General features: G+C 39.2%; 5 protein-coding genes across 6 annotated transcripts; 4 read left to right on the top strand and 1 right to left on the bottom strand.

The window, feature by feature from the left end:
• Positions 1–781: 781 nt before the first annotated feature.
• LOC116924934 lies at positions 782–1,699 on the top strand. Its single transcript, XM_032931534.2, has one exon. It carries the CDS (start codon positions 924–926, stop codon positions 1,617–1,619), a length of 696 nt encoding a protein of 231 aa, XP_032787425.1. The 5' UTR covers positions 782–923; the 3' UTR covers positions 1,620–1,699.
• A 479-nt stretch (positions 1,700–2,178) lies between these two features.
• On the top strand, positions 2,179–4,291 carry LOC116924932. 2 transcript variants are annotated; one of them, XM_032931533.2, is made up of 8 exons: positions 2,179–2,338; positions 2,408–2,725; positions 2,912–2,957; positions 3,052–3,127; positions 3,249–3,556; positions 3,628–3,681; positions 3,758–3,894; positions 3,960–4,291. In XM_032931533.2, exons 2-8 carry the CDS (start codon positions 2,447–2,449, stop codon positions 4,095–4,097), a joined length of 1,038 nt encoding a protein of 345 aa, XP_032787424.2. In that variant the 5' UTR covers positions 2,179–2,338; positions 2,408–2,446; the 3' UTR covers positions 4,098–4,291. The 2 variants fall into 2 exon arrangements, with proteins under 2 accessions (XP_032787424.2, XP_045031295.1); XM_045175360.1 differs by having other exon boundaries at positions 2,185–2,338; positions 2,411–2,725.
• A 2,369-nt stretch (positions 4,292–6,660) lies between these two features.
• Positions 6,661–11,239, bottom strand: LOC116924931 (DNA topoisomerase I, mitochondrial). The gene is made up of 15 exons (XM_032931532.2): positions 11,047–11,239; positions 10,452–10,523; positions 10,277–10,378; positions 9,995–10,210; positions 9,645–9,925; positions 8,946–9,262; positions 8,743–8,886; positions 8,411–8,686; positions 8,247–8,344; positions 8,038–8,173; positions 7,851–7,966; positions 7,651–7,788; positions 7,398–7,594; positions 7,180–7,332; positions 6,661–7,116 (listed from the first exon to the last, which is right to left on the bottom strand). The coding sequence occupies exons 1-15, from the start codon at positions 11,083–11,085 to the stop codon at positions 7,014–7,016; spliced, it is 2,388 nt and encodes a 795-aa protein (XP_032787423.2). The 5' UTR covers positions 11,086–11,239; the 3' UTR covers positions 6,661–7,013.
• Positions 11,240–16,161: 4,922 nt separating this feature from the next.
• LOC116924929 lies at positions 16,162–17,395 on the top strand. The gene is made up of 2 exons (XM_045175359.1): positions 16,162–16,917; positions 16,989–17,395. Exons 1-2 carry the CDS (start codon positions 16,644–16,646, stop codon positions 17,393–17,395), a joined length of 681 nt encoding a protein of 226 aa, XP_045031294.1. The 5' UTR covers positions 16,162–16,643.
• Positions 17,396–20,262: 2,867 nt separating this feature from the next.
• LOC123473798 (lysine-specific demethylase 5B-like) lies at positions 20,263–20,991 on the top strand (the record flags this gene model as incomplete). Its single annotated transcript, XM_045175149.1, is given in 3 exon segments — positions 20,263–20,341; positions 20,344–20,531; positions 20,596–20,991. Coding segments are annotated over 3 exon segments (435 nt in total), but the record flags the coding sequence as incomplete, so codon positions are not given.
• Between the last annotated feature and the right edge of the window lie 5,694 nt (positions 20,992–26,685).

The raw sequence follows: 26,685 nt of genomic DNA, 5'->3' as shown, positions 1-26,685 counted from the left end.
TGCATCTCTTTTTAGCAAAGTTTCTTTTATGATCAATCCGAACAAAAGGGCTTCGACGACTACTCGGCATGACGAAACGATGGCGTAAAAAAAAAGGAAAGTAACAAAAAGTGGGGGGGGACATTCGAAATAAGAGAAAAAAGTCTTCTTAAGAGGTTTCGGGTTCTTAATGTTTGTTCTTTGTTTTCATTTTCAACTGACGCGCCTTGTTTTTGATTTTTCGAAATTATTAATTACCAAGAAAGATGCGGTGGATGTGTATACTGTACGACGTAAAATGTTTACCTTATGGATCGAACGCCAAGAATTTTATTGGGCCATCGTCCAAAATTCCTGATCACTACCATGTCTGCCTTGATTGGTCCGTGAATGGGATCAAAACGGATTACAAGCAAACAATTCATTCCTGTATTATCCAGAGAAAATTCGGTTCGATTTTTATGGCGTCCTTGTCTCGAGAGGTCATGGTCACCTGTTTGAGGATATAACACATAATTTTGTTTTTTTTTTTTTTTTTTCCTTTCTTTAATTGGCCTTGTCCTGCTATAGGAAATAGAGGCCGTTCCGTAAATCTTAAAAGACTTCTCATGTCAGGTGACAAGAATTTTGATTTCGCGCAAAGTTAATCCGAATCTACGACCTCGAGAATCTTACAAAATGATAGTTATCCTTTTCTCAATGTTTTCTTTTGCCCGTGACCTTCTTTTTTTTCCCCACCCCTACGCGGAATAGCTCTTTTGCTAACCCATCTTTGCTACCTATAAATCAAGATAGTCTTTTATTTCGGTCACATTCCTTCAGATCAACAGGTTCGAAAACAACTGCCTCCCCCACTGAAAACAATTCGGAGTTCACCAATAGTTGATTTTCCAACTAAAAGAGATACAACCTCTCCCCTCACATTTGGAGATTCCAACAACAGAATGAAGTTATTAGTTTACTGTTGGATCTTCGTAGTCATCCTTGTTAGTGTTCAATGTCGTAATCCAGTGAACAGTCTCCTCGGTAAACGTATTCGACCATTCATTTCACCACACACTCAGTCGCAATCGACGGCGAACGAAACGTCAACACAGCAACCCTTAGGTACAACCACCGAGGCTACTCCGACAACACATTCCGCCAGAAGAGTAGACGCCGAGACGCTAACTCCTCTAGTCCATCCCGGCACTCCTTCCGCCGTCAAAATGATTCCTGCTGTAGCGGTCACTACCAATTTTTCGGCTAATGGCGTTACAGTGAGCAGGAATTCCAGCACCGTGGCTGTCAAAAGCATCAAAGAAGACACACTTACACGTTCAACTTTAGATGCTGTATGGGGCAAAACAGATAACGTTTCCTTTGCTATTACCCAACCTGCGGCAAACAACCAGAATCGTTTTGTGATGGGTAATAACGCCACTCGCTCTGCCAATCCGTTCAATGCAACTCAGTTGTCTCCCAAGCGCCCTCTTCGGTCACAAACCATAAACCGCTATCTTGCAAAAGCTAAAGAAAAGGCTCTTGGCAGTAGCACGGTTTCACCAATACCCGAAAAACTGACCCACGTCATCGTAAAGCGTCATTTCATCCCGTTGATGTCATTGGACGATTTCGTTCTCGATACTGACGATGCATAGAAAATTCTTCCAGTCCCAAAATAATTTTACAGTGCCTCCTTTGTTCTCTGTATGTAGCCAAATAAAATTTGACAACACTGTCCTATACGAAAAAATTTGTCATCTTTAATGCATGTTCCAGTGTAACATGCCGTGCGTGATGCGTAGGCTAGTTGCACTAAGACGGGGCTTTGCACACGCTTCGTCGTTGTTAAACTGACACTGTGCTAAGCGAATTTTTTCATGACACTCACCTGTTTCCTACAAGTCTTAAAGCCTATTTGATGGGGCAATATAGTGCCATTGGATATTGTGTACGTGTTGATAAACTTAAAGAAACAAAAAGGCAAGGGATGATTTAAACGAAACACTGGACGGATCCAATTGTTTCTATATAGTCTATCCCGTTGCTTGGCACGGGGTAAAAACGTTTGTCATAAAGGCCTTGCTAAAGAAACTTTGAAAACGTAACAGAATTTTATAAACCAGTAAAAGTGATTTAGCACGTTGTACTGCCAAGAGAGGTATAACGCCAACCGTTATCACCTATTGTGTATTCAGCGCATTGAAATGCGAGTCATTATCTTTCCTATCTTAGGCTTTTTATCGTAAAAAATAAAAACGGGACTTACCTGTCTCGCTGGCTTAGAGAAATGTCTAGTTGAAGTTGAACAAAAGAACTAAAAAACTATAGTTATCAAGTACTGGGTGCGTACAGTACATTAGAAAACCTTTGTGGGGTATGGTGTCAACTAAATTACATATTGAAATGTACAATTTCAGACCTAATTTGGGTTTTTGTTTTGCAGCAGAGTGTGACAAGAGCAACCAACACCACAAAGTCCAGGATGGATGATCCAACAGGAGAGGTGGCCGTTAACACTGAGCAAATAAATAGTGAAGAAAACCATCCGCCACGTAATAGTGGTGCAGCTGTTGAATGCGCAAATACAAACAGTTTCAACTTCCCAAGTCAAGACCGTCGTCGACATCGGCGGCATCGTCGACAACGTCGACACCATCGCAATTACCATGGGGTCCGATCTGGACAAGTCAGATACGAAAAGACTTTGCTGCACTTTAGTGCAGCCCACATCTTACTTGGCATAGTCTGCGTACTTCTTCAGGTCATAGACATAGACACACACATAGCGAGCCAAATTCATTGATTAAAGCACTTCATTTATGATAAAACGTATTCCTAGAACAGCTTACCTGATCTCGAAAAATGTATTGATTGATTTGATTCGAATTAGTGAATGCAGAAAAAATAATTTTTTCTTTTTATTTTCAAAAATTTGTGTTTCACGTAGATGGTGCAATTCACAAATCATTCGATTTTGTCCGAAGCCCAGCCAGGTAAATACGCAAACTTTAGGATTAACTTCAGTTTCAGTTTTCAGATTTCAATTGCCGTTTAAAATGTCGATATGATAATTGAAAATCAAATTAGGTCTGTGGTGTGGCACTTTCTTTGTCATCACAGGATCAGTCTGCCTTGGTTTGACGAAAACCAAAGGTCTATACAGGTAACGCTTACGACGTTCGACTTGTTACAATGAGTCAGATGAAGTGAATAGATTTCCAACCGTTCTTTTTCTTTTTTCTTGTTCGTTTTTTTGCTTGTTTTTTTATTTCTTTCATAACCAGCACGGTGACTATGCTGTGTTTTTGCCTTGTATCCTTATTCATGGCGTTGACTCTAGCTTCGTTGAGTTGGTTTGGAGCCGAAGCAGCTGCTTGTTGTCAAGACTACTGGGATTACAACTGTGAAACTGTTGGCTCCGTGCCACCTATTTTGAACAGTACCCGATATCCGGCGTTTGCAACGGCCGACGAGCACCAAACCACTATAGGGTTAGTTACTTTCACTTCTTCGGCTGTCAATAGTACGAATAGCTGCTATGGAACTATTGAAAACGGCCCTTCGTGTGAGAATGTTAAAAGGGGATATTGCGGTACGTACTAGCATTCGACGCCCAATCTATTGACAATTAATATGTTTCAATTTTGCCATGGGTATTTATAGGTTATGACATTGGTTTGGGACGAACATTACACCTATTGCTATTATTGGCTGGAGGTTAGTGTATCTTAACATTGGTTCAAATACGACAATATGATCATAGATGCTGAAGTCGATCATTCGTGTAATGCAGTAATTGGGGCAACGACAAGTTTCGTCTTGTCTACGCTGGCCTGTAGCCGACCTAACAGGGAAGCCGAACGAAGTCGGCCACGATTGTCTTCGATCTTTGTAATAGGTGGCGACCACTTGCCAACGGGTGGAAGACCGGTATGTAACCAGATGTAATATTACGCTAAGGTGGACTGCTGAAATTGAAAGTTTCATCTACTCAGATAACAGCTTGGGAATTTCCTCCACCCGTTAAAGACCATGACCTGGCCAGGAGCGCAGGAGTAGAAGAACAATATCCGGAAGAACCACCGCCACCCTACGTAGAACAAGATAACGACGAACTCCAGTGCCATCTTTGAAGTGGCTAGACCTACAGGCAAAAATTATAACTGACAACAACGATGTTAAATGCATAAACCTTCCCTTCGAATTAATTAGAATTACTCCCACATGGTGTACAATGATGTGCTATTGTACTATCCTCGAGAACTGTCATGATGTGACTTCGGTCATTACTATTGCTGTAATATATGATCCTAATCGTGACATCAAATGATAGCTCTTAAATCTCTATTCAGTCTTGGATTAGATTTAATGGCAGGCCAATCCCACACTAACTCTACGTTTCGAGGAATAATTGCTTACAGACTCTTGGCCGAGCAAGGCCCTCACTGGGAGGATGATATACCCAGTCATTACTAGTGTCGCTACTAAGAGGTGGTGCACTTAAGTACACAATTATTTGGAATTAAATGACTAAACATCGTTGACAGCACAGCAGTGGTGCAATTTTCATGTAAAATCTATTTTTAAATAAATTTTAAAGAATAATAATCGAATGTCACTCATGAATACCACCGGAAATTTTATAACGAATACAGTTCATTATTAATATACGGTAAAATCCAAAAACCAATAGCAATAAAAAAAAAACAAATTATTCTTATTATAATAAATAAATAACAAATTATTTTGACATGTCAGTGCAGCCAACGGCGTGCACAATCCTAATTAAGGCCTAGCTTAGCGCTACAGGAATAAAGGCACGGTCGTCGTGATTCTTACTGCAAGTGGAAACGTGATTCAGTAAAATTTTATTTTTTAATCAAAAGTGAAACGCAATGTAAATCTTATCTGCAATTAAGGCTCTACGCTCTCTTCATCGGTTTTCCTGTCACATCGCACAGTAAATGAAAGCTGTTTTAATTTTCTTAATTTTCACACTTCCTTTGTTCTGTTTTACTTAAACCTGTATATACACATACGTACAGACGGTACAGTATCCTGCACAAAAATCCGAACCCCGATTTAAATGTTGAAAGCCACCTATTGGCGGGGTAACGGGTTTTTTGTTTGTTTTTCTTTAAGGGGAGGGTAGACGGCAACTTGGTCTCCGCGAGACGGTCTCGAAGGGTCGAGACCGTCACCGCTACATCCCAGTGGGACTATTCCGGCCCTCTGATTGGCTCTCTCCTTCTCCTCACCCTAAAGCCCCTCCACCCCTTCTGCTTGTGGTGTGTGTGGGGTGTGTGTGGAGTTTTTCGTCGGGCTGTCGCCTTCATTTGTTTATTTTTCGTGTGTTTATTTATACTATTTATGTTTACTTTTATTGTTTGTAATTTATTCTAATACACTATTTATACCTTTATTAAATCGCTTTTCAATTTATAAAACAAGAATTAATTAGTTCTACTGTCTTGGAGTTCTACTGTCGCCATACCGACACGACAGGGCAGGGCTGGGAAAGTGTACCCGTACGCGACGGTTAGCTAGATAGAAGCAGGTCGCAAGCTTCGTACGGCAGGCTCCCATAGTAGTATAAGCTTCCACGAGACAATTATACCGGTGTATACATTGTTTTTTTATATGCCTTTAGTTACTGATAACAATATTGCAACGTATTTTTTGTATTTTATTAGTGTTATAAATATATTGTCACGTACAAGGAAACGTCTATTAGCTATTTGGAATCGGGGGTGGTTCACCCCCTCATCCCTCGATAGGTTAAGGAATAAGGGGAAACTTAAACGTAGTTAAGTCATATAGTTGTTGTCTGGTCGTAAGTGCTGATGGCATGAAAAGGATGGACTCTCGACGGTGGTCACTGTCTGATAGCGGATGTGAGCCAGTCGTCTGCGCCGTTGTACCAATTCGGCCAGCGGCTTGGTGAGCATGACCATCAAGTAGTGAGGCGACGTGAACACCCTCCCCCTATCCGTGTGAGCGTGACAATATTCTCATATAATACTGTATCTAAACAAGAAAAATACTTCTAGATTTTTCACTAGATTTTAGGCTTGAAAACTTATCGCGGTTACTTATCGGGTTTTCTTTTTGTCGATCTCCTGTTTGTGTAGTGCCCAGTAGTGGATAAAATAAAACTTGTTTGAGTCATAACGGACAGCATCGAACTTTTATCGTCTGTTGAGAACCAATTGCTCCAAGTGAACAATTAAGTAAAAGCGATTATTTCAATATATTTGTTTGTACGTCTCGCCCAGTTCGCCATCGGAGCATAAAACTTTCGCCATATGCAGAAGCATTGCAACCAAATTGGACTGGTCGCTTCGAACGGTCGAACTTGCTGCCACATAAACGAGGATAGGCCTGAAAACACGACATCATATTTCACAGACATTTTTTGTAAATATTTTAACGTGAGTGTGGATCCAAGTCTAACCATAGCGTTGAAATTCGATTCATTTTCCGTTAAATGGTGTAATCAGATAAGATGAATAAAAAAAAAACTAGAAATAAAGAACTGTAGGTCTACAAAAATCTAAGAAGGTGCAAAAAAATTAAATAGAAATAGAAAACCTAAAATTAGATCACTAACCGCAATTATTGGGCAGAGACGAATGTTGTTTCACCAATATCCATTCAACTTATTTATCATTACTGAAGATTATTTTGATTTTGGAATGAAAGGCTATAAGAATTTATTTTTCAAGCCAACGCATGGAGCTTCAGTTTCACACCGCTACACAGAAATCTGTCGAGAACTTAATGCGAGACGAGAAAAAGATGGAACAATCGGTTGGCAAGAATCCGACAGCCGGACCCACACATTCCATGGAACATGGTACAAACGTATTGAGAAAGTTTGATAGTGATAAAAAATTGACCCTCAATAGAGGGTTATTAAAGGGAGGCAGTCACATTTTCCTTTTCAGCAAACGACCATACACCTTTGCACTTCAATTGCCTAAAGTAAGGTATGAAGACAAAGGCTCTCAACTTATATAATGTCAAGTTAAGTGTCCCAAAATCGTCCGTCAAAATTCAAATTCGGGTCCCGCCATGTCAATGGCCCATTGAAACTTGTCTCTTTGGGTCTTGTTATAAATCTTTTCAATAGGGACGCCATTTTTCTTGCACCTAAGCAGAGCAATCAAATTAAAAAAAACTACTAATGAAAGATTTGCAATTATCAAACGTTACCATGCAACCGAAATGCGCGGATCTAAGTAGTTCAACTTCGAAGTACCTAACGCGATCTCCTTGTTCTCTTCTCGGTCGGTAGCCTGAACTTCTAGTTTCATCAATTGCTCCTTGAGTTTCTCGAGTTGCTTCTCTTTTTTTCCTGCTGCAATCCTACGACACGGCAAAGCAACCAAGTTGGAAACAAATTTTGATGCGATATTCATGGCAAGATATACTTAGCAGCAGCAGATCCCGTTTTCTTAGCTTCTTTCTTCAGATCTTTATAACTTTGCTCCGCTTCTTGGATGGCTTCTCGCTTGGTATCTATCTTCTTTTGGAGATTCTCCATAGATTTGGCGAAAGTTTTAGGTACGGCACGTTGATGGTTACAAAGAATAGCTACAGCGCGATTGGCCCGATTGTACGCCAAAATCTACAAGTAGTAACATTAAAATGATCCACTGGTAACTTAATGGTTAAGAAAGGAACCTTTTCTGTAACAGAGGAATTTGGATCAGTTAGACTATCTAGCTGTTCCTGCAATGTGTTTGATGCGTTGAAAGTACGGAATACTTTTGCTGTAAGCCCTTCCATTAGGTCATTCAAATGCTTGTTCATAATAGTCGTCTTCAAGAAAAACAATAATATACTTCCGTAAATTTCAATTTAAAGAGAATACTAGATCTCACATTCAACCGATCAAAAAGATCGTCTCCCGGTTTTTTGTTCTCCATAAATATTTGCAAATTTTTGAAAACCCGTTTCTCGACTGGAACTTCATTATAGTATCGAATAGAATCCTTACCTAAATTTTGAAAAAAAAAAAAAAAAAAAAAAAATTAGACGTCGTGCTCTAAAATAACAAAAAAGACATACCGAGAAAATCAAACACTACAACACACTGTTTGCCATTCTTCTGCTCGTGCAACGAAATATGTTCTACCCGCAAAGAACAGGCGCCAACAGTATCTGCTTGATCTTCGTCTTTTTCATTGCCTGCCCTTAACGCCAACTAGAACGTATAAACAGATTTAATCAAGTTACCCATTATCAATTTGAAATGAAATTTTTCATCCTTCCGTTACCTTGTCAATAAAATACAAAGCCACAGATCTTTGACGAATTTTCATTTCTTTAGATTTCCAATCTTCCTTGTACGTTTCACGAATTTTCTCGACAGAATCTGCAATAAACAGGAAAATGAATCGAGTGCACTAAAACAATACACCTTTTGGTTGAGACAACTCACCTTTAAGTTGACGCGCAATTTCGTATTTTTGCCAATCCTTTTCGCCTTTCAACCGAGAGGCAGAATTCAACATAATGTATTTTACTTGACCTTGGACATTTTCCGTCCAGGAAGCTAGCCATGTCACGGTGTTGTCATGGCGCACTTCTTTCCATTTATGGCCAGCGGGTGGTTTTGGTGCGGTTCCTTTGCTACAATTAATTATGACATCTTCAGGCATTACTCTCCGCTTCACCATGCCCATTTTTGGATGGTCTCCGCGGCCGCGGAAGAGACCTTTACAATGATAATATTAATAAAACATTTCTAACATGAATTACTGTTTGTATCACCAGGAGGTTCAATCTTGAAATTCCCAATACGCTGTTTATGTCCATCAATAATACACCATCCATACTCCTTCACAGTTTCTTCATTTTCTAATTTTAGCTGTTGCTTCTCTTCTTTGGTCCTATTCTTCTTTTCCTCAGATTTAGCTAAAGCAAAAACAGGTTATTCATAAGTTTAATTTGTTAAAAAGACATGGTAGGCAAACCTTTAAAATAGGTTAGCATGTGGGTGAAATCACACTTTTTGAGATCAGTTATAATCTCTTTCTCAGAGTGAGTCATAAATTTACGCCAATCTTTGAAAAAATTCTTGTTAAATACATCCTTTGTTACATAGTCATGATCTAGCATTGCAGCATAGAATGATCCAACTTCTTCAGCAGCTGTACTCAATTTCATTTCTTTTCCATTATACTTAAACTTGACGTTTCCGGGCAGAGGTTCATAATCTGCTGCAAACACTGGACCCTTATGCTCTAACGATTTCCATTTAACCCCATCCTCGTGTTTCTCTTCTTCCCACCTAAGGAAGAAATCATAAAATTTGATAAACATGAAGTATTCAATTACTCAATAGAATATTAGGGCAAAATATTAAGTCAAAAGTGACAATAATTGTCCCAGAAATATCATTTCCATTTACAGAGGTTCCTTCACAAACAAAGAGAAAAAACAAACAAACAAAAAAAACTTAAGCGGAACCAGCTGCTCGACAACATGACCAAATACATGTTAGGTTTTCAAAGGGCTTGCTCAAAATAGTTACACTGATGATGCTTTTGCACAGACCAGATTGAAGTCATAACCATATTCAGCACGAGTAACCGATCTTTCAATTAATCGATACACTAATTTCGATTTCTGAGCTCTGCCAAACGGAAAATAATGCTCAGAATGTAACTTACCACTTCCATGTTTCTTCTTCTTCTTTTTTCTCTTTTTTTACTCGTTTGGTAGGGGAAGCGCCGTTTGTTTGTTTCTTGTCCACCTTTTCTTTTTTTTCCTCCACTTTCTTATTTTTCTTTTTAGAAGCTACATAGTCATCTTCATCATCAACTGCCATGTCTTCAGCTTTTCTCTTCACCGGTTTTTCAGCTTTAACCTCAATTTTAACCTTCTTGCGAAAAGATAATGGTTGATCATCATCCTCAGAATCCTGAGAAGTCTGACTGAATGAGTGAGAAGCCTAAAAAAATATATCACATTGGAAACCAGAAAACTAACTACTTCTAGCAATAAGATTTAATTCATTTACCAAGGGTGTGTCATCATCCTCTGACATAGGTTCATTCTTTACTTCAACACAGGATGCCTTTTCTGCTTTATCTTTCATCTTTCCCTTTTCTTTTCTCTTTTCTTCTTTGTCCAGCTTTTTATCCTCTTTACTCTGTTTCCGTTCTTCCCTACCATGCTTACGGTCTTCTTTGTCATGCTTTTTTTCTTTGTCCTTTGATTTCTCTTTATGCTTATCCTGGAAAAAAAAATCATTTATTTGCATTAAATGACACTTAAAAAACATAGAATTTTGTTCCAATACCTTGTGTTTATCTTTGTGCTTATCCTTGTGTTTTTCCCGATTCTTATCCTTGCATTTTTCCCGATCTTTGTCTTTATGTTTGTGCTTGTGTGAATGATGATCCTAGACAAAAGCTGTTAGTTTTGTTCACAACAGCTGCCATAGACACCAACTCCCTTAACTTGCTACTTGGTACCTTATCTTTGGACTTATGGCGATCCATCCCATTTGATAACCCAGTTAAAACATCTTTTCCAGCACCATCACCCTGTTTTAACACAAAAAGAATTCATTAACAATTTGATGTCCTTACAGAAAGTACTTTTGTACACAAGAGTATGCAACCAATCATCATTATACTTTTACATTGGTTTATGGGATCTACAAGATATCCCCTTCAAAATTTATGCTGTGCCATGAAGAAACATCAGGTTAACGAAAAATTAATAGGTTACGCGTTTGCACTTCGAAATGTGACGCCGTGTCAGCGGCTATTTACGAGAACTGCATTTTACACGATAAAAAACTGACTAGAGTGATAGACAATATTATCTCAAACTTTGGTTTCAACCAAAAAATGAAAAAAGTTAAAATCCATCAAATTTAATGTTTTTAACAATCCGAAACAAAGAAGATTTGATGAACGGACTTTACCGAAGACGGCCATTTTGAACTTTGAAAATTTTTGCCATACTCTGAACAAAACATACTTTATTTTATAGTTTTGGGAGCCTCTTCGACACATATCAAAACTGAGAAAATTTATTGCTAGGAAAAATTATCAAACTTACTGATGGAGGAGTATGCTTATCAACTTCTGCAGAGCCCATTTCGCAGACAAATAGCGGATGAGTTTTATGGATCAGAGCGTTCCAAAAGACAGAGTCCAAACTTGTAAGTAGAATAAACGTGGAAGGCCAGAAACTTCACATGGCTAGCAACCTTGCCTGCGTCGGGAAACGGGCAAAAAACCTTGGATCTTGCTCGTGGGTTCTCTTCAGCGCCCCTACCAGGAGTGTAGAGAGATGTTTTCCCACTCACAATGCGAAATTTGCAAGGCCTACTTAATGGTTAAGGCCTGTAAACTTGAATACCTTTTATGACGGGTAGGCGTTATCTAGCGAGAGCCAATCAGACAAAAAACAAGGGACGACACCATCTGGCGCTCGGAACTGTTACCTAATTGAAAAACACCCTCAAAGTAAGTATAACACTTGTTAATTGTTATAGTTACATAAACACACGAATAAAGATATACTGTAAATATAAAAGGAATTAAAGCTTTTGAAATGAAAAGTATAATTTTTGACAGTAATATGGCAATTCAGTTGTTAAAAAGAAAAAAAAAGTAGTATGTTTAAAAAATATAGTTTTATCACGATATAATAGTAAGGTACACTATCACCCATCCCAAAACCGGTGGGTGTTCATTAAGTGGTTCTAGGATTCCCCGCTAGGTTCGCTAGCCTAGGAGGCCGGTCGTCTACAGGGGTGATAGGGCAAAACACCTTTTTTTATTTTTAGAATTTTTTATTATGTGCTAGAAAAGTAAATCGACTAGGGCTCCTTTTCATTCCCGATTTTTTGGGACTAAAATCCAAATGACGGTGCAATTTGAGAATTTTTTATTTATGTTTTAAATTCACCCTATTTTGAAAAATTGCGCCGTTTGCGGCGTTGCCTAGTTTTCAATATCATGTTTTGTATTGTATGACTCGACCAGTGGCAGTGAGGCAGTGGCTGTGAGTGGGAGGGAGCGGGAGATAGACTCGGCCGATTAGACGTTTTTGGTATTGGCTGACACCGTATACGGTATGTTTCTGCTTTGAAATAAAAAACAAAAACAAAATCTTAATCTAAAAAGGGGTTGAATATTCTGGCGCTTGTGGTGCAGGTGCAAGAATATTCTGGGCGTGAGAACAGGTAGGAAGATGTTATGGAAGTTTTCGGCTAGACGAGGGTGCTCCCGTGTTAGACGGCTGATGTAAGAATATGTCTTCGGGGGCGCAGGTGTCTTTTGGGGAGTCGATGGGGAAATGGGTCTATTCTGTTGCTGCTTGTAGTTTTATGGTGGGTTCTAGTGGAGTCTGTGTGACGAGGGATGTGGGGGAGAGAAAGTGAAGAAACCATGCTTGCTGTTGTTGTTCAACGAAGCAGTCTTGCAATATAATTGCCACTGCTTTAGACATTGTACAAAGAGATAAAGGTAATCAAGTTTCACCTGGGCATATGTTACCTTCCATTGTCCTGATCAAGAGACAAATTCATGACATTACAAATTCTGGGAACCTGAAAGTTTGTGAATCTTCTGCTATGGCTTTACTCGATAGCGTTGAAAAGTGGTTTAGTAACTTTTTTTCTCTGTCATGAACTGCGTTTTACTTCCGCAGTTATCCTAGATTTCAATTCAATTGGCTGTCAGCTTGTTTTTTGTCAGAAGAAGAAAATGATGGCGTACAAACAGTAATGATTGCTGAACTGAAAAAAAAAATGAAGTAATGGTCCAAGTTGATGTAGGGAAGAAGTTAACCCTATAGATCCTAAATATTGTTTTTTTATCCCTTGAACCGGTTTCAAACCCGCAAACAAATTTTCCTCGGCTGATGATGAGATCGGTAGATTCTTCCAAAACAAGTTGTGTAATGATTTGCGATCTTTGGATACGTTTTACTATCTACGAAGGCTGTTTGTTCAGCTTAACACTGGGTTGCCATCAAGTGCCACCGTTGAACGTCTTTTTTCTCTTGGTGGCAGAGTACTGACACCCATGCGTACGCAACTGAGTGATCAGCGTTATGATTCTTTAGTATTTCTTACAGCTAACGCTAATCTCACCTAAAAATCCTTAATAAACAGCAGTGAATTTGAAAAAATTTTCTATTTTTTTGTATCGGTAAATGTATCGATACTGACCAAAAAAATTATTGGAATCAGCATCACCGATAAACAAATTCTTTTTTATCTGTAGCGAAATCGACGATAACATTTTTTAAAGTATCGTCAACAACAACAAAATTACCACTGTATTTGACCATCCTTTTCCTTCACAGTCTCTGCCCGTCAACCCATTTTTCACTCCAAAATGCCCGCTGTAGTTGCCTGTCGACCCAGTCGTAGACTGTGCCCGTCTAATATCTCCCAGTCTCCACCCATCTAACCTCTCACAGTGTCTGTCCGTTGACCTCCTTTATGCCCATCAGCCTAATCACTAACCGCCAAAACCCTGCTGTAGTGGCCCGTCGACCCTATCATTGCCTCTGCCCACCCTTCCCATAACAGTCTCTGCCCGTCAACCCACTCACTGCGCGCCAAAAAGCTAGTGTTGTGACGTTATTTTTTAACATCGTGGTCGTTATTCGTTAAATACATATTTTTTATGTAATCGTTAACTTAATACGTTACCGAATACACTGATATCTTAATACAATCGTTTTTTTCTCGTTATTTAGTTAAAAAACTTTCAGATAGTTTTAGTTCAAGACTTTCTTTTGCTTTTTCCTTTTTAAGTGGTTTTCTAGATTAGACATGTTTTTTTCCTGTAACCAAACCATTGCAGCTCATAAATTTAATTTTCTTTGAATTTTCGTCATACTACAAAAATTGACTTAGCAAAAGAAAGGTTTTTATGGAACGTGGAAGCACTTTTCTAGCCTAGAGTCATGTTCTTCATCATAACTTATGTCTATTATTCTATTTTATATAATACCTATAATTGGTTTTCACTTGAAGTTAAAGGATTTGAAGCCGTTAAACTAAAAATCGAAGGTATCACACATGGAAGCCGTTTGTATCGAGTTATGCAACAGCATTAGATGTCAGTCTAATACAAAAAAATTATGTTCAGATTCACAGTCAACAGCGCCACAGAGCGGAATAATGTGTTGAATATCGAGAAGAAAAAAAAAGATTTACTCGCCCACAAAAATTTAATTTCGTTGTAGTTATTCGTTATACTAATTTATGCCAAAATTGGAAAATTTACGAAAAATTTCGTTATTCGTTATCGTTAACGACCCAACACTACAAAAAGCCCGCTTTAGTTGCAGTCGACCCAGTTGTGGCCTTTGTCCGTCTAAACCCTCACAGTCTCTGCACGTCTAATCCCTCACAATCTCTGCCCGTCGACCCACTTTCTGCTCGTTGGCCCAATCTCCGTCCGCCAAACCAACAGCCGTAGTGGAAAATCGACAATATCGTTGCCTCTTCCCACTTCCCTCCCAACACAGTCTTTGCCCATCGACCCACTCACTGCCCACAGAAATGGCCACTGAAACTACCCTTACAACCATTCATTGCCCGCCAAAATGGCCACTGAAGTTGTACTTCGACCCAGTTGTGGCTTTTGGCCGTTTAATCTCTCACACTCTCTGCCCGTTGACACCCTTTTGGTCGGTCGGCCCAGTCTCTGTCCACCAAAATGCCCGCTGTAGTGACCCGTCGACCCTATCATTGCCTCTACCCACTCCCCCCTCACACCCTCTACCCGTCGACCCACTCACTGCAAGCTAAAACACCCGTAGTAGTTGCCCGTCGACTAATTCTTTGCATTTGCTCTTCTACCCCTCTCACAGTCTCTGCCCATCGACCCATTTGCTGCCCGCAAAAATGCCAAAGGAAGTTGCCCGTCGATCAGTCGTTTTCTCTGCCCTTAATCCCTTCCAGTCTTTGCCCGTCGACCAACCCCTTCCAGTCTTTGCCCGTCAACCCAACCCTCTGCCCATCGACCCACCTCTCTGCCCGTCGGCCCATTCACTGCCCACGAAAATGCTCACTGAAATTGACCATCAATCCTTCCGTTGCCTCTTTCCGTCTTCCCCTCACAGTCTCTGCTCGTTCACTCACTCTGCCAGACAAAACGCACGATATAGTTGCCCATCGACCCACTCTTTGACTTTACCCGTCTACGTCCTGACAGTCTCTGCCCGTTGATCCTTTTGTTGCCTTTACCTTCCTACTTCTGACAGCCTTTGTCCATCAACCACCTCTCTTCCCGTCAACCCACTATCTGTCCACCAAAACGCCCACTGTAAAGGTTCATCGACCTTTTTGTTGCCTGAGCCCGTCTTTCCCCTCACAGCTTTTGCTCATCGACCCGCTAACTGCCGGTGAAAATGTCCATTTTTGTTGGCCGTCTTCGTTGCTTCTGCCCGTTTGCTCGTATGCTGCCGTCCAGCCATCTTAATCAATTCTTGTGGACTGAAAAGTTGCAAGTTTCTATACTTTCATCCACCCTCTACGTCTTTAGTCTTCCAAACACCCATCCCACCTATTCACTCCCATTCCGCAAATCACAGCATGATCGCAAAGCGACGGATATACAAAACTCCTCCCCATTTGGGTTTGTTGTTTTATAGAGTAGAGACTAGTATTCTTTAGCCCGTCCCAGGATGGTAATATGTTGAGTCTAGTTTTAAGTGTCTGCCAATGCCCATCTCCTGACCGTCGTTTTCCACCTGTCCGCAAGCCTACCTTTGCCCGAGGTTTTCCCCCATCCATCCACCCACCCTGCCGGTGAAAATTCGAAAGAAAAAGGTTAAGCCTAGCCGGCGGCAGTTCGAACTCTTTCAGGTAGTCGACCTTTTTCCAGGTAGTCGAATGTCACGTAACTTCCCTTCCACGAATCGTAGAAGGGACGAAAAAGGGAAAGCAAAAGGTTAAGCCTAGCCGACGGCAGGTCGAACCCTTTTTCAAGTAGTCGAATGCCAAGTGAACCCCTTTCGACCAATAGCAGCCTCTGTACAGTATGTTGCAGAAAAACGTGTTTCGTAAGGCCCAAAGTATTTTTTTATGTTTTTTTTCTCTGTATTGGCGCTAGGTGGCTTGCAAGGCTTATTTTGAAATTGATGCTTTCCGCAGTCTTCCGCAGATTGCCACATCTCATAATGATAGCAGAGCAGAGCCGCACTAGCAGACAACTGTACCGGTAAGTTGAAACTGGAAACGTAAAACGTCAAAAATCTTTGAAAACATAAATAAAATGACTAACTTAAAAGTAGCGGTGTCGATAAAAATAGTATTTTCCCGTTGATTTCCATTATGCTGGGCTGCAGGATCACTTGTTTTCGTGCGAAATAATGATGCCATGCTGAGAGAGAAATTTGTGGCCTACACTTCGAGAAAATTGAGAAAAATGAAACACGAGACCATTACTTTTGTCCGCGTTTAAGAATTTAGGGAAAGGGTAAGAAAAAATCACCTAGGCTGGAGTTGGACAGGAATTCTCTAGCCATACGTTGCGGGATTTAGCCTTGACCTAGGTCGAACTGCGTCAGCTGCAAAAAAAGTATACATTTTGGCACCTGATAGTTTTTTTTACCTAGGAGGTTAGGTTCAGTACTGAAACATTATTGAATAAGGTCAGTCGCATCTCAAAATTTCCTGTAGCGCTATGTTTCTACGTGAGCAAGGAAAACATTTAAGTCTTCAAGATAGAGGCGCTATAGTTGCGCTTTTTCATGAAGAGACTACCATACCTGAAATTGCGGATATAATTCAATGCCATCCTAATACGGTTAAAAAGTGGATCCACCGATATGAAGAAACTTTTGATGTTAAGCGCAAAATAGGATCCGGACAAGCCCGTAAAACGACGCCAGCGCAAGATGCCATGTTGTTGCAGGCCGTCAGAGCAAAACCTATCACAACCCTGCAGAAACTAAAAGGTAACAGAAAGATCAAAATTTTTACGTCGTGTATTTTTTAAAAGCCTCAAAAATATATAAAACATCCATAGATATTTGTGAGTTGCCCATTGATCGAGGAACAATTTCTCGAAGGCTAAAAATGCATGGGATTTACGGAAGAATTGCCGCCAAAAAAGAATTCCTTACAGAAGCCTACAAAAATACAAGATTAGCATTCGCAACGGAATTCGTCAATAAAGGTGCAGATTGTGGGCAAAAGTTATTTTTAGTGATGAAAAAACTTTCGGGTAAAACATTTATTCGGTTTATTTTTCTTAATTTTGCTTTCATTACTTTACATTCGTTTTATAGTTCCCATGAATTTGGTCGTTTCTTCGTCTTTCGAACGAATGGAACTAGGTTCAACCCTAATCATACTCAGATGATTAAACGGAGCGGGAGACAATCAATTTTAGTTTGGACCTGGTTTTCATCTGATGGCACCGGGAAACCATGAAGGTGTCTCCTTTCAGCTTCAACCAGCTTCAACCGTGGCCACCAGAAGGGGCAGATTTAAACCCCATCGAGAATGTATGGAGTGAAATGGTGCGTGAAATGGATACCCATCACGCTAAAAATCCCGACGAACTTTGGAATGCTGTTAACAATACCTGGCACCATCTTAGTCAACGACCATCTTACTGGCAAACTCTCGCAAAGTCCATGACATACCGTTTGCGACTCCTCATAGCTGTTGATGGCGACTGGACGAAGTATTAGATTTGTAACTTGTTGAAGAAACAATAAATCCGAACTGTGGGAATCAAATGGATGTATTTGCATTAAATTCCTACACAATTATGCAGCAGGATCCTGTATTGCACCATCAACTTAAATGAAAGGAAAAAAAGAAATCATATTGATTGTGTCTATCAGAAGAATAAATCGCAATAGACCACAATCCTGTAGAAGTGAAAAATTAAACGCTTTATACTGCTTATACAAACAACGAAACAAAATTCCTATAACAAAAATAATTAGCACCTGAACTTTTCCCTCTACCACATTGTATTACACAAGGTTGTGGTTATATTAAAGCTTTCCTCCGTATGAAGTTTGATGCATATTGTTGCATCAGTGCGGGTATAGCCTTAGTCTGTATAAACTGTAATTGGATTATTTAAACTTGTAACATGTATACCTTAACACTCTTAGGGAAAATAGAAAAATTAATATTTAATCATCGATAGATATCTCCTTTTATTGAGTTACCATCAAATACAAAACAAAAAAAGGCTGCTTTAGTTGTTATTTAAAATTTCTTGTTTTCTATAGGTCCTATGAAATGAAAAGAAATTATGTTAAATAAAAATTTTAAATTGCAACACCTTTACCTTGCACAATGAAATTGCAATTTCCTTTAACAAATATACGTTTAACTTTATAGATTTTTTATGTTTGACGTTTCAAGTATCAGCATCAACCTTTCAACATACCGATTTAACTGTCTGCTACTCTGCTTCTGCTATGGGGTGTAGAAATATGCAGAATAGTGTCTTGCGGAAAGCATAACTGTAAAAGTAAGTCTTGCAAGCCACCTAGCGCCAATACAGAAAAAAATAACATAAAAAAAATCCTTCGGCCTTACGAGACATGTTTTTCTGCAACATACTGTACAACGATAATCCCCCGGACAAACAAACAAACAGATACACAAACAAATCCCGTCCACACACAAATAGCCCTTGCGCTATACCAGTTGGATTCCGATACCTGGAAAGGGTAATAAAAAATAAAATAATAATAAATAAATAAATAATAATAATAAAATAAAAGAGGGATGTCATGGCTAAAAAATTAAAATATTGTGAAATAAGTTACCTGTTTGATGATTGTGTTAATTTTTTTTTATAATGCCACAATGGTTTACTTTCTGTATCCAAAAGTGTGATTTCTATCATGGATGGAAAACGTAGCCAACCCACTGAATGCAAATTTAAAGCTTTGCCTGAAATTACACTGTAAGATGTTTAGGCCTTTTATTAAACCAAAAAAAATTCTTTGAATGATAAGAAATTAATTATATTACATAACAATCAACAAAATATAATTACTTGTTTTTTCAAATTTTTTTTGTGTTTCTCTAAACATTTAACACAGCAAGTTGTTTTTTCATTTGAAAATTTTATTGTAATTAAAAATATACACACAGATTTTTTAAAATAGCTCAAACACAAATAAGACTTGCGTAACAACAATTCACATTTACATAACGTTTAACGTTTAGAAATAAAATTTAAAGAAAAAATAAAACAAACATCAAATAGCTGATCATCTGCTTGCAACAAAAGAAGGTGGTATTCCGTGATCCCATGTAAAATCCATACTGGTCGCGCACGACTAGTCGATCAATTGAGACGAATCACACCTGCGCTTTCTTCACTGGATGTAACCGACTGTTATAGACTAGTCTATCGCAGTTGACTGTTTAATAAGAAGTCAATGGCTATTGACTAGTTTCTCGTGCCCAAAAAAATCCAGGCAATTCAGCCAATTTCAACACGGGTTGAGGTGAGCATGCTCAGCCAGCCTGCTCAAACGTCAATGCGCTGCCACCCTGCGCATATTTTGTTCCCAATTCCGAGCGTTCCTGCGGCAAAAGATCGCAACTCACTCAAAACAAAAGCTGGTGTTCAATACTGGTTTAGTAAGCATGCTCAGCCTAACGAGCCTTTTAAACAATGACCTTAATCATTTAAACATTACATCAGACATTTCAACATTTAGGAAGCTTTTACATTTTTAAAAGTTGTGGACAATATGGAAGCAGAGAGCTCAGAGATGGGACAGGTAGACACCGAAGAGGTAGACTTAGGTAGTCAAGAAGCAGTAATCGATTGGATTGCTAAGAAGTAATTGATTCAGTTTTATTTATATTTTTTCGATAATAATTTTCGTTTTGACCTTATTTTAAAGGAACCCAAATTACAAAAGGAATGCGAAGCAAGTTCCAATAGATCTGGTTTGTTGAGCTATTTTTCTGTAAATAACCTGTGCTGTAATCTGTATGTATTTGTTTTTATCAGCCATCATGCTGTCAAGAGATCTTGCAATCGGGCTTTCAGAATATAGTCGTGGAAGAATTGGAACCCCCAATTGTTGACCTAAATGAACTGGTTCAGGCTGCCAGCAACTCATGTACATCACCATAAAATTTGGGTGAACTTGAGGTTTATTAAAAGAACAAAATTTAAAGTTGTAATTATTTCCATCTCAATTTCCTCGATATAGTCAATTCCATTTCAACCGCCATCTGTAGAACAACCCTGCAAATCCTTCTTAAAAGGAAGGGAAATTTTTGTATTTGTATTCTTAGCTTGTTAAGAATATGTCAACATTAATGCATTACAACAGGCATCCAACCAAGGATTCAAGACGTCGAGTGTCATGATTTCGAATGAGATACGTTACGTGTTGATACTCCAATCAGCGACAACGATGTGCCACAAACCTATACACCGTTGAGGAAGCGAAAACTCGTAGCAAACAAGAACATTAAAATGGTTCCAAAGAAAAAGACAGCCAAAGCAAAAGATACAAATGAAGAGGATGAAACGTGCTCAGCCACTATATGCAAAATGTTGAGTGGTCTTGTTATCTATTCTATGCACTTCATTTTTATTCTTCATTTTTATTTAAATTTAAATTTTTCTTCAGACTGCACGGGATTCGAGTGGCGATTGGACCAAGTGTGACGGGCCTTGCAAGAGATGGTTCCACAATCGTTGCGCAGCGATAAAAAGAATCCTGAAGAAAACCGAAAAGTGGGACTGCATCAAATGCGTTAATCAGTCCAATCGCCCCTGTCGCAATTGTATTAAATAATTATTTTGTTGTAGCGTGTAATTAACAATTTCAACTCAAATCATTACACAACTGTTACCAATGTAATCAATTTTATGTAGTTTTGGTTTAAAAGTTATTTGTGTTTAACTTTCGTTGTTTTTGGCTGTACAATCTGGTAATGAATCGTAATTAATGCTGTTTTTGTCCTCTCTGAAACCTGTCTGAACTGTACAATAAGGGCAAATAAAGAATAAAATACCGTGGAAATGAAACGAGTGATATTTTTGTATTTATTTGTAATTGCATTCGAATATTTTTTCCATAATCACTAACTTCCAATAACACAATTTGGAAAGCGGAGTCTTGGGTCGGGATAAATATTTCACTGAGAAAATCAAAGGAACATTACGTCGGCGAACATGGACTCAAAGTCGGGAAACTACTAACTTATTTTTAAGTCCGGAGTCTTGAGTCGGGATTATTTTTCATTAAAAATGGGGGGGGGGAGGCCTTGCGTCGGGGGCGAGAGTTTTTAAATTGCCAAGTCATTCAAAATTAAAACTTTTATTTATGTTAGGGGTCTTGCTTCGTAAGGTGGGGGGTCTACGGTCGACCCCTCAGGGTTCTTATGTCGAAGGGGTCTAAAGTCTCGCTCCCGAATTGATGCCTGGTGTTTTGGGGCACGAAAAACTAGTCAATAGCCATCAACTTCTCATTAAACGGTCGACTGCGATAACTAGTCTAAAACCAGAGTCATAGAACCCTGGTACAGTATCCTGCACAAAAATCCGAATAGCGATTTAAATGTTGAAAGCCATCTATTGGCGGGGTTGCGATTAAAAAAAAAAAATAGGTAGGGCAGACGGGGTGAGGACACGAAAGGGCAGGGTTGGGAAAGTCTACACCTTGTTTTTTTCTTCAGGGCAAGTAACAGGTCAGGTCATTTTTGAAACCCTCAGGGGGTGTGTTTTTAAGCAACAGTTGGAAATGTTGAGCTAAGGTTTTGAAACATTCCTTACTCAAAAAATTTAGCTTACGTGTTAAACATTTTTAATTTAGAATTACGTGTTACTAATTATTATTTCTACATAATACGTATTATTCCTAGATATTACGTCCTATATATTATACATATCCTATACATATATACATCCTATATATCTTATATACTACGTATAATATGTATTAATAACTCAACGTTATCCGTAAAAATATAAATATGGAATAGACAAATTTTACAGAAATGGATAGCCCTCATCAAGAGATATCCATTTCTGTTAAGTTATCGCTTTGAAAGGATCTACTTGAGAAGTAAACTAATTGGCTGTTTTTTGTTAAGGACGGTGTCGTTTGACGGGCCTCAGGGAATTTCCATCGGCGATACTACAAACTGAACGACAATAACAAATTTCAAACACTTATTTCGCTTTCAAGAGGATGATTTAAGTGGACAATTTTAGTACACAAAAGTCACCGATCCAACTATTTCTCACAGAGTTCTGTGCACCTTTTTTTAACTCTTTTGATGATGCAATTGCTTGCTTAGTAATGTTGTCTCGAGATTCCATTAAATAACAAAAAATGTCCGGGTAGGTAATGTCAGGAACAAATTGGCAGCATTCTTTTCCTCTTGCCCACATAAGTTCTGTAATTGAATATGGGCAAGGGATGTTGATGGAACTTATTTTGTCCAAATAACGAGCCCTTGCAACTGGATCAAAACTTATTGAATATACACTGAACTCATATCAATAACTATTTAAACTCGCACAACCAACAACAATAACAATCAAAACAATAACTTTTTTCAAACCATTGACGTTTACCGGGGAAAAACTCACTTCTAAGATGGCGGCGTACTTTGCACAAAGCCCCTTACTACTAATTCACGATCAGACAACCGTGTATTTCGACGAAAAACCCCTATAGACACGAGAGGACCGACCTCACTGAGCCATTTTGAAACTTGGAAAATTAGCATCCGACACAGGTCTATTTAAAAGATTTATTATCTGTCACTTTCAAAAACGCGCCATTCGAAAAAAAACATACAAACAGTGGATATAATTGGCAGCCAACTAGCGGATAATTTGATAAAAACTATAATTTTAAAGTAAACAGTGGTTCAGCTGGACAGTTAACCTTCACTGTCAAATGCCATTTTAGGGTTAACTCCTCAGAATTGTTGAACTGAAAAAATTCAACTAAAGGTTGACACCAAAATGCGCCCTGTACCAGATTTCTATGACTCTTCTATAACAGTCGGCTACATCCATTGAAAAAAACGCAGGTCGAATAAAACTTTCGAATGAAATTTAGAATAGAATAACGCAAAGATTCGAGTATTTATTCATTATTCGTCGAATAAAAATTTTCCTTATTCGTATTCGTTATTCTAATTCGTTGTAACTCAACATTGTATAATTTCGAATACAATTTCGAATATGTAATTTCATTTTCTTTCGGCAAAAAATCTCATTTTGATTGCTGTTTAGTATAAATATTTTCTATTTTTAATGGTCTAAATTCCATTTTTAATCGAAAATTTATTCGTTATTCGTTATACGAATATTATTCGTATTCGCGAATAAAACATCCTTTTTATTCGTTATTCGTATTCGTTTATACTGCTTATTTGCATTCATTCACAAAACGAATCAAGTTTTTCCATATTCGACAGAACACTGGTAAACGGGACCTTTAGTTAAAGAAGCGTACAATCCCCGTTATAGCAAATTTCCAAGGCCTACTTAATGGCTAAAGCCTGTTAACTTGAATACCTTCTATGGCGGTGATGCGGCGGGTGTTTGGTAAGTGGTTTCCAGGATTCCCCGCTAGGTCCGCTAGTCTAGGAGTATGCCTAGATATGCATAAATATCCCCTAGATTTAGAAATATTTTCACTAATTAATCACTTAAACCCTAGTTAAGTGACCTGCGGATAGGTACCCCTTAACCTCCCTAATATTCGACTTAAATGAGTTGACAGAACTGTCAACTGGAGTCGGGGGTGGCGTTTGCACGATGCATTCTTTCCCTATTGTTATCTTTATTCAGGTCACGGCCCCTTCTTTTCCATATAAAAAGACCGTGACTTTCCTCTAAAAGGCAGTTCCTTTTGGGCTCCCGACTATTTCCTTTTTTTAGTTTTCTTTTGGGTTCCATCCGGGTTTCCTTCTGAGCTCTGTGACCTAACGACTCGGTTTTAAGGTATCAGTTCAGTTCAGTTAACTTAATTCAGTGAATTGTATATTCCCTCTCACGTTGTTCAACTGTTCCCAATTGGTATGTCACACCTCATTTAACTTGTAATTGTAGACTTAGTAACCAATACATTTGCATTGTGGATCAGCCGTCTGTTATTTATTTTAAACTGCACTACATTTACCTAATCCGTAAAGGGAAGAATGAATAAACCCATTATCCCTTTACAATCAAGTCCAAGGGGAAAATAGCATATAGTACCTTTTTTCCCTTTTCTTTTGTTCCTGCTATTCTTAAGTAGTGTTCGTAAGATGCCATGCTAAACCAGCGGAAACCAGCACGTGTTCCCAAACTTTGGGAAGGTAGTGTAAGTGTTTCTTTCGTTGAGTATTTTCACACATCATAAATTTTAATTTACTTCAATTACTCCTCGGAAAATACTGTGAAAATGGAATTTGCTTACTGGTTTAGTTAGAACTTGAAAGCTATTAATATGTCTGATCATTCCACGCAGAAATTTTTATTCTCCATTCAAGTTCCGAAGTTTAGTTTTAAGTTAAGTTAAGTTTTAAGTTAAACCGTTTATTAAAAAAGGTACTTTTTTTGGTTCCATCAAGACGTTTGGTGCCATCCGAAAAATGTTTGCTTTGGCCAGCGTATATGCAATGCCTAATTCCCCAACCTGCTGTACCCGTGCTTCCACCATTTGATACCATTCAGCCAGCGGGGCACGATGCTGTAAATTAAATGCTACAACAGCCGACCAGTAAGGGCATTGGATCATTTTGTGGCCTATCTACAGTATGTTCCAAAAAAATCCGACCACCCTTTTCAAATGAAAATTCCCCTATTGTCGAATAGCACAATTGTACGGAGTTTTAGGCCAAATTGAAGAACTTAGTAAGATGTTGTAAAATCATGTAAAAAATTTCCATGGAAACGAGACAACCATTATTTAGCTAGCATCCTTAAATCAGTGTATGCTGGGAATACTTTCCGTTAGGCATAGCCAAGAATTTTACTAAGTTTCACAATTTTTTTACTCTACTGGTCTACGCGAGACAGACTAAAGGAATGAAAATTTCGTTTCTATGGCAACCAAACATTTGTTGTAGCAGAATTTGCTTTACCCACAAAAACAAAAGAATACTTTAATTAAATCAGTATTAAATTATAATCAAGTGGCGAGCTGCAATTATTTAGGTTCTCTCCTTGCATTGCTCATAATATCAGGTCTAGCTGTCTCTTTACCAGTTTGTACGAGAGTGACTCTCTCTGTGTATGTGTGTGTGTCCTGTGAATCTCCTGAAGAGAAGTTGACACTTTTAAAAAGATTTCTCCGTGGAGACTGTTTGGACCTAGTCTACGGGCTAGGAGGTGGAGAGTCGGCGTATATCGAAGCTCTTGTTCGCTTGAAGCAGACATGCAGTCGACGAGACGTCATGAGAGCAGCACATCATCAAGCTATCCAAAGCTTGGAGACAAAACAGGATCTGGCGTCATTCAAGAGATTCGCCGAACGCATCCGTACCCATTTATTCGACCTTAGCAAGATCGGAGAGACGGGGACAGCGGATTTGACTGAAAAGAGTTGTCTAAAGCTGCAGCTACCCGACAGACTGGCCTGGAATGAAGAGAGACGAGGAAGGATCGAAGACCGAAGTCCGAACGCCTTTGGAATGTGGCTGTGTTCCCGCTCCTCCGCGTACCAGAATGCTTTCAGCATTGCAGACGACCAAGTTAATCCGACTTCATCCAAACCGACCAATCATCGACGACAAGCCCGGACGCACCAAAGTTCAGAAAAGATGTCAGGTGAACAGAAACAAGTATCTTTCCGACTTCCCGGAAAACCGTTCTTCTTTAAGTGCGAGAAAAAGCACAGATTGTCGGAATGTGAAGATTTTAAATTACTCTCCACCAGGGAGCGTCTTACTTTCTGCATGCGTCGTCGTCTTTGTTTCAGTTGCTTTTCGACCAAACATTCAGTCCGGGAATGTGACAGACGGAGACCGTGCAAACATTCTGGTTGTGGATATTTTCATCACCCGCTGTTACATGACACTGACAAGAAAAAACCGTCGACTGAGAGTGAAGAAAGAGCTCGATCAACAACAGCGAGAGCCGGAGCAGAGCGTCTTCCAATGATGGCCGACGACGGAAGCTGGGTGTTAGCCAATATTTTCGTCGACGAAGGTAGCGACTCAACTTTAATGCGCAGTGCGTTCACCACCGCCTTGAAAGTTCGTGGTCCACGTCAGATTTTAGCTGCGGACGTAGCCGGCGGAATAATTAATCGCTACCCATCAGCCAGGGTCTAGTTTCGAGTCCGAGCTGCGAAAGGTAATATTCTTTCTCTATAAGGATCCACCAGGAAAACGGTAGCCAGTCCTACCCCTGCCACCGACTGGAACAAGGAGAAATCCCACTGGCCCCATCTCAAAAACCTTCCGAACGGCGAAACAAAAGGAAAGGTTGACGTCTTGATTGGGCTGAATCACGCCCACCCACTGGCCGTCCGAGATTTAATACAGTACCCGCAAAAAGTGTCCGAACGCGGGCCTTGTTTTGGACTTTTTTACATTGAGTCTTACGACGGCGGGTACCTAGCGCGGACCGGGAAATCGGACTCAAATATGTCAGCAAAGCAATTAAATTTTACAGTTTTGCTGACAAAATAACAAGCTATAGGGTACTAATTTTTTAATTTTTTTCTAATAGGATTTGTTGACCAGCATGCTCGTCAACAAATAAACGA

The sequence above is a fragment of the Daphnia magna genome, linkage group LG6 (assembly GCF_020631705.1).
Source record: "Daphnia magna isolate NIES linkage group LG6, ASM2063170v1.1, whole genome shotgun sequence".
Taxonomy (NCBI): domain Eukaryota; kingdom Metazoa; phylum Arthropoda; class Branchiopoda; order Diplostraca; family Daphniidae; genus Daphnia; species Daphnia magna.
The sequence above is the reverse complement of the archived record's forward strand: the minus strand, read 5'-3'. Positions and strand labels throughout refer to the sequence as shown.

Bases quoted from the DNA above. Each gene is read 5' to 3' on its own strand.
- LOC116924934 (XM_032931534.2), top strand. From the start codon at position 924: ATGAAGTTATTAGTTTACTGTTGGATCTTCGTAGTCATCCTTGTTAGT.
- LOC116924931 (XM_032931532.2), bottom strand. From the start codon at position 11,085: ATGGGCTCTGCAGAAGTTGATAAGCATACTCCTCCATCA. The intron at 8,345-8,410 runs GTGAGTTGTCTC...TGTTTATTGCAG, and splicing joins AATTGCGCGTCAACTTAAAG to ATTCTGTCGAGAAAATTCGT. The intron at 7,789-7,850 runs GTGAGATCTAGT...TTTTTCTTGAAG, and splicing joins ATCTTTTTGATCGGTTGAAT to ACGACTATTATGAACAAGCA.
- LOC116924929 (XM_045175359.1), top strand. From the start codon at position 16,644: ATGTTTCTACGTGAGCAAGGAAAACATTTAAGTCTTCAAGATAGAGGC. The intron at 16,918-16,988 runs GTAACAGAAAGA...AAACATCCATAG, and splicing joins AACCCTGCAGAAACTAAAAG to ATATTTGTGAGTTGCCCATT.
- LOC116924932 (XM_032931533.2), top strand. From the start codon at position 2,447: ATGGATGATCCAACAGGAGAGGTGGCCGTTAACACTGAGCAAATAAAT. The intron at 2,958-3,051 runs GTAAATACGCAA...AAATCAAATTAG, and splicing joins TTTGTCCGAAGCCCAGCCAG to GTCTGTGGTGTGGCACTTTC. The intron at 3,682-3,757 runs GTTAGTGTATCT...CGTGTAATGCAG, and splicing joins ATTGCTATTATTGGCTGGAG to TAATTGGGGCAACGACAAGT.